The sequence below is a fragment of the Antrostomus carolinensis genome, unplaced genomic scaffold (assembly GCF_000700745.2).
Source record: "Antrostomus carolinensis isolate BGI_N321 unplaced genomic scaffold, ASM70074v2 scaffold10235, whole genome shotgun sequence".
NCBI lineage: Eukaryota > Metazoa > Chordata > Aves > Caprimulgiformes > Caprimulgidae > Antrostomus > Antrostomus carolinensis.
In genome coordinates, this window is record NW_010314249.1 from 12,917 (window position 1) to 20,274 (window position 7,358).

The window sequence follows — 7,358 nt, forward strand, 5'->3', positions numbered from 1 at the left end:
TTAACTCTTTACATTAATGGAGTTGAAGAAGTCTAAGTTCGGGATATAAAACAGTTAAAAATCCACAAATCAAAGCAGATGCACTGCTCTTAACTGATTGAGCTTCAATAAATTCAGGAGAAAAATCCCGTGTCTCCCAGTCCCTAATGCCAATTAAGACTTACCTAGCAAATTGCAACTTCTTTACCTTGAGGAACTTAAATGAGATGAACTTCAAATGTTCCACTATGAAATCTTATGGAACAGAAAACTCATGCTGATAGAAATCAAATCAGTTTAAGAACTGATTTAGTTAAGAATAAGTACTTGACTGCTGTGCATATGCTTTTAATTTAGTTTGAAGTGCCCGATATCAATTTAACTTAAGCTTATTACAGATTTTACCACTTTAGCTAGAGCTGAAAACTTACATTTCAGTGCTTAGTTCATTAAGCACCTAAGGCAGATGCCAGTATCAGCAATGACATCAGTATCCAGCAGCATCTTATTCAACATCATAATGCATCCCTCTATTCAGTGTTAGGCAGCACAGCACAATGATTCAAAAAAGTAAGTGGAGAAACATTAAAACGAGGTGCTCAACCCCCAGGAAATAATTCATACACTTCCTTCAGACAGTTCTGACCTTCATTTAACGACATACACAGGCTAAGTAGAGGAGCCCCAAGACAACCCTACACATTTAAGAACAGCAGCTGTGTTTGTGAAGTTCTATATAATAAAAAAAAAAATCACTTTGATAAGCATCTTAGAATTCCCAGCAATGAAAGCAAAAGTCACCATAGCATCACTAAAATGAGTAACAGCTCAGGACCAAGTACTTCTCCAGGACTGCAGAACAGCTAGGACAGGTTTTTAGCTTTACAGTTCTGGGAGAACAATGTTCTGTGCTTGTCTAAGGAAACACAAGCTACAGAAAACTCAAGGAAATGTGGTCATAGGTCTTCTATGTCACACAGCTTGTGCCACAGCAGTTGTGGGAAACCATCAGCTTAAGGGTATGTATTTTTGTACTTGCTGGGCTCCAATCTCCGCAACATAGACTGCTCCACTCTTCATGTCTACATCCACAAGGTGTGGTTTGGTTTCATCTGCCAGCTGGACTGTGTTGACTATAACACAGTCGCCAATAGAGCCAACTGGGGGTGCTGCCAAGATTGCTAACCGGTTGATGTTCAGCTGAGCTACAATCAGGTATTTGTAATCGGCAGTAAATCTGTGAAAGACAGAAATATATTTTTGAATTATCAGCTCCACATGATGTCTCATTTTAACACAAATATGCACGTTTAAACAAACACAACCTCCTTAATAGTCAAGTTTTTGAAGGCTACAACAGACTAAATGCAGTGAAACATTGAGAATTAACTTGTAAGCCTTGCTCTATATTTTGCTGCTGCTTGAGACAGATTATGCTACAGAAAATTAATTCAAGACAATGTCTCTTCCTGTAAAAGCTGCAACAGTAAGGTCAATAACACACAATAACTTTAAAATGAAGTTCACAATCCTGCACTGAAATCCATGGGGCTTGTTATAAAGTCAGGGTTTCCCTGTCAAGATACAACTGTGTAGATCTTTGCATAAGATCAGGGCCCAGCACCCTACTAGTTAAACTGGTTAACTCCTCATCATCAGGCATTAAATATCAACGTTTTAATTCACTAGTAAGAGTACGCCTTACACAAAATTGCATGTTTCTAGAAGAACTGTTCAACAATACCTGACAGAATAGGGTCCATCTTCTGAAAAACAGCTGCTCCAAGACCCGAGCCATTCCCCTGTGACTTTATCAAAAACTTGGATTCTTTTGTTGTCTCTGTCTGCAACCCATACCTGTTAAGAACAAAAATCACAGCTGTTGAGAAATAGAACAAATCAAATGCATTAGTTTATTATATGAGTAAAGTATCCTGTAGTATAAAAGAAAAGGAATGGAAAAATGTACCTTGACATTCAAAACTAAAGTAAGTAAATATGACTACCAGACATAAAACAAAACCACCACATAGTTAACATACACAAATCATTTTATACTAATTTAACAAAGAAATCAGTGCCTTCTCTTTGTTTTTGTGGCTATGATACAGACATATTTAGTAGGATTCCCCGCCCCCCCCCCCCTCAGTAAGGACATATTCTCACCTATTTAATTCTAAAGATACTGGTCTGTCACCCACTAACAATTTGTTTTTCAACAGCAGTCTCATTTCATGACCCAGGCCTATGATGACTGCACTTGCAAACACTCTGATATGCCTCACACTACTATAAATATTGAGCAACTTAAACACTAAGAGCATTTTCAGCATGTTTTGTCTAATCAGTTTTGTGGAGCTTGTCTCTCTTCCACCCTGTGCTAACTGGGTTCACAAACACTGGTAGCCAGCAATACCAAGGCCTCTCTTGTATTACAATCATTAAAATTTTAACTGTTGACAACCCATCAGTCTGATAAGTAAACTTCATTACTTTTCTGGGATATCATCTGAAAGGGAGGAATAAACAATTGGACCCAAGACCTTTCATCACTATTTTTAAATGAAACACTACTATGGCAGTCTCTTTAGATGTTTTAGGAACTGACCATTTCTAACCTAGACTGATGATCAACACCACACCGGCAATAAAATTGCAGCCCATCACAACTGCTGTCTTTTAATTATATACTCACTGTTACCCTTCAACACAAAGCAGCTATGTCCTTCCTCTTCACCCTGCCAGTTTTGGCAGAAAAGTGATTTTTATATACGCTTCTTATTCTGGTTCAGACAGCATCAGCAGGATTAGCTCAAACCAGCTATTTAAGAAGTTTTAGTCAAGTAATCTTATTTTCCCTGATACAGATTAAGAAGTGACCACACAATTCCTCTATAAGAGCAGCAGGGCAAAAGCCAGACTACAATTAAGACCTGGCAGAAGTAGACTCTTAAGAGTCTGCATGTAGAGCTGCATGTAGAGCAGGACTCATGTTCACAGCCTAGCTAGAGCCTTACTATGGTCTCTAAGCTTATGTGGCCTTTCCAAATATGAAATTAAAGTCCCTCGAAGAAACTTAAGCGCTTGGGTAGGTACTTATTACAGAACATGATTCTCTTGTACTCTCACAATGGCACCCTGTTAGAAACTGCAGGAGGAACAGTCTGTTGTTGCATGGACACTGCCAATGTAACTGGTCAGAACCCTTGTGTTAATCTTGCAGCCAGCTACTTCAGTAGGATCTGCAGTGTGAAACTTCATCTTATGACCACTATCATACTGAAAACTGTAACCCACATAAAAACGACACAGATCACAACAGTTCAATTAAAAAGAAATACAATTTGTTTTGTTCAAATACAGGTGAACAAGTCAGACTGAAGATGAAAAAAAAAACCCAAAAAACAACAAACAACTCCCTGTATTCTTTACCCGTCCAAAAGAATCCAGTGTTACACTGTGAGGAATCTTGAACTGCCCAATGCCAGTCCCATTTGTTCCAGCAAGCCATATCTCTTTGTAATCTGAGCAGTGAGCACCATGAAAAATAAAAGTAAAAAAAATCACAGTAAGAAAGCAACAAATAAAATACCGTTAAGCCATTCCCTTGCAAACTCACTTTGCTTAATTTTTAAAAGGTGGAATTTGTAAACCCAGGCTTTTTAAACACAGTTCTCCTGATCCATGAACTCAAGAAATACTGGAATTACTACAGGGACTACTGGATTGTTATTAGTGGTTTCAGGATTATGGTTACAGAACTGTAGCCACAAGTACACAAAAGCAGTAGTCCAAGGCTCTCTTAAGTACTGTATTAAAAAAAACCAAAACCAAACAAAAACTACACACACCACAAGGGGTGGCTATGATATTTATATGTTTATTAAATTGATTATTTACATTTGTTACCTGTCAGTTTTGAGTTTTAACAATTTACCATTTTGCAAACTAGATATTAGCAAACCAAATGCTCTGTGATAGTGCAAAGGAGAAATGGTAGCTCCTCCACTTCTCCCCAACTGCAGACGTGCACAGACTCCTCACCGACAGCCATCTAACTGGGGAATATGAGCAAGCTAATCAGAATCATGGAATAATTTAAGTATAAAAGATCTCCAAAAACCACTGGGTCCAATTTGCTTCTCAGAGCAGGACTAGCCTTGATAACAAATCCAACTCTAAAGTTAGATGAGGTTGCTCATAACTCATCAAGTTTTGAGCATCTCCATGAGTGGAAACTGCACACCCTCTCTGGGCAAACTATTCAACATCTTATCACCCCCACTATGAATCTTTCCCTCCAAATATCAAACTGGAATTCCTCTCTCTTGCATCTTTTGCACAGTGTTCCTCGCTCTTCACAGTGCATGTCCAAGAAATCTGTGTCTCTGTCTACTCTATAACTTCCCATTACTGACATGAAGACAGCAATAAGAATCCTCATTCTCTTTTGAAGACTGAACAAACTAATTTTCTCAGCCTTGTCATAAACGACTAGGAGATTTATCCTGAAGTGACAACCAGAAAAACAGGACCTGATCCAAAGTGTTCACACTAATGTTAAATGACAGCTCTACCTAGTCCTCGCTTAGAAGCGTTCTCAAGCTGTGTCATTTAAAATTCAACTTTCAATGGTCAGCTACTGCAGAAGTTCCTTTTTCCATACCGTTGGATAGCTTGAGCAATCTGTTATTCATTCCTCCATCTCCATCCACAACGTAGATATCTCCACTTTCCTCTACGAAGATCTCTGCTGGTTGATCAAATTGTAGGGGAATCAAACTTGACCCAGCATTACCTGGCGTGCCCAAGATCTGCATAAGTTTACCCGAAGGGCTATACTGTTTCACAGTGTGCCCATATTTCCCTGAATTAAGAAAAAGAAAGCGCAAAAACATCTTAACAAAACAAAATGTAAGTATTACACCTGATTATAAAGATTAAAAAATAAAATCTCCTGATACTCACAAGTGATATTAATAAATCAAACAGACAAAATTCTATAGTGAGAATATGACTGTGGGTTAGTAAATCCATAGGCTACAACAATATTTATCCATTGCATTAGGGCCACCAAACCTAGGACAGAAGATAAGTCTAGCCAGAAGACTTCTTTTCCCCTGATAATTCTCTTGGGAAAAAAAAAAAACCAAAACGAACCAAAACAGAACAAACCAAAACTTGCTTACTAAGTTCAGAAGCTATAAGCACAACTCATGAACCTTCAGAGTATTTTGTGCAGCACCCGAGCAGTTTTCACAAGAAGAAAAGCACAAATCTGTCTCAGAATTGCTTGATAGACTTAAATAAAGGAGTTGTTTAAAGCAATATCTGCAATATTAGCATTTTCTTCCCCACCTAATACTTCTCATATTACCACCACACATACCTGTTCCAACATCTGTGATCCATACTGAACTATCTGTTGCGGTGTTCAACACAAAGATACCATGAGGCATTTCAACTGTATTATTCCAGGAGTAAAGAAAATAGCCTTCCTCTGAGAATACAAGTACCTTTGGTACATTCTCTCCCCTCTGAAAAGGCAAAAAAAGGGCTATTAAGAAAACACATTAAGGAAGTAATAATATTTTTTTAAAATCTTCTTTGTCAGGTTTTTGCAATGTTTCATGAATCACGAGAGTCTCCAGATACTGTCTGCCAGATCTCATTTTTTCCAGCTAGCAGAAGAGAGAGATAAGGATTTAAGTCTAGCATGCAAAACCTTACACTCATTCCAGGCTTTCAACTTAAATCACGTAGAGTCCAATTTTCAGAGCAGCCAAACTCCTACAGCTATCTTGGTCTCAATTTTCAATCATGTTTTTATGTTCTTGCTGAAAAATATGCCAGACATAACACAGGCATGAAAAACTGTAAAGGCACTTATTAGCTGCATGGCACTCAAGTACTTATATTGTGCTTTGTAATAAAATCCCACCACTTCCCATGGAGAGAACGTCTTATCCGTGACCTAGAGATACCAATGCATGGAACTGGGTAAAGCAAATAATTGAACTCCAGTTACTGTAACTGGTTGAGAGAGTTGTGTGGTTTTGATTTCACAGGACTAAGGCTGAAAGAGTGGAAGGGGACTATCCAGTTGCCTCAGAAACACATTTTACCTTACAGTTAGAGAAGAAGCTACTGTAACTCAGTTAAGTTGGATCATGCAGTCATATCACATAAATTTAATGCTTCTAAAAGCACAAGCAGGAACGGTCCCAGAACTGCTTTAAAAAATTGATATAGCAGAGATATTTATACTTACATTTCTACTAATTGTGGTCCAATTATCATTCATGTATATATACACACACATAAATATATATCTTAATCTAAACCAGACACTTTAAAGGCAAAAATACACTAGGTTAACAAGGAGAGAAATACAGTATTCTCACTCACTTGTCCCACATAGACCAAACCATGAATAGAGTCAACAGCAACACAAAATGTTTGGCCAGTGAAGTATTCTGGAATTTTAGGCCAGCCTATGTCCAGCTTGTACATCTGTTGTTGTCCCTTCCAAGGAAAGGAGTAATCAAATGCTTTTAAAACCTGAAAATACAAAAAAGTAAGTAACCATTAGTAGTTAAATGCCATGATGATGGGATCAGAAGAATCAGGAGGATAAAGTAATTTTGTACTGAAGCATCATAAATTGATTTATTCAATTTAAATTAAGAAGACAGATAAGCAGAAATAGGCTTGTAGCTAGGGTTTTGGTCTGCAAATGGGAAAATTCTGACAAACTGGAAATCAGCTAGTGAAGTCCTCTGAATCAGGGAGCTCTGGAATTAGAAGGCAAAAAACATATTCCAAAATTTCTTACATCCAAGTTGATATCACTATCTGTAAATCACACTCCAAAATGAGGGCAACAGTAAAGAAGGTTTCAAATGCAACAAAATCAATAACCACCTAAAGAAGATATGAAACTAAGAAAAAGAATCAGAATAAAGGGAAAATACAAGTCAAGAAAGAAATCTGTATCTTAGAAATGGTGAAGTGTAAGATACCAGGTACAGGAAAGCTCAAGTCAACGTACGCATTTTAAAGGGTAAAGGAAAAAAAGAATCTTCCACCTTTGTGTTCTATTTTTCCAGCAGAAGAATGGATGCAAAGCACAGCTACGCTGCGGCAAGCTAAGCACTGACACGGAAAGATCGGTCTAGAACTAAGAAGGGACAAGTGGTGACCCTGAAGGACCAGGGCCATTTAACATTTCTGTTAATTGCCTTGACAGAATGGCAGAGAACTACCTACAGCTTGAGAAAGAGCAGATGGAGGAAAACCCAGAGGAATTAAGCAGGGATAGAACCCAGCAGGGAGAAGCACACAGTTATTCACAGAATCACAGAATGTTGGGGGTTGGA

General features: G+C 38.0%; 1 protein-coding gene across 1 annotated transcript; it reads right to left on the reverse strand.

Moving 5' to 3' along the window:
• Nucleotides 1-987: 987 nt before the first annotated feature.
• NHLRC3 (NHL repeat containing 3) lies at nt 988-7,112 on the reverse strand (the record flags this gene model as incomplete). The annotated part of the gene is given in 7 exon segments (XM_010167575.2): nt 988-1,216; nt 1,724-1,836; nt 3,412-3,503; nt 4,646-4,846; nt 5,369-5,516; nt 6,388-6,540; nt 7,068-7,112. Coding segments are annotated over 7 exon segments (981 nt in total), but the record flags the coding sequence as incomplete, so codon positions are not given.
• Nucleotides 7,113-7,358: the final 246 nt, after the last annotated feature.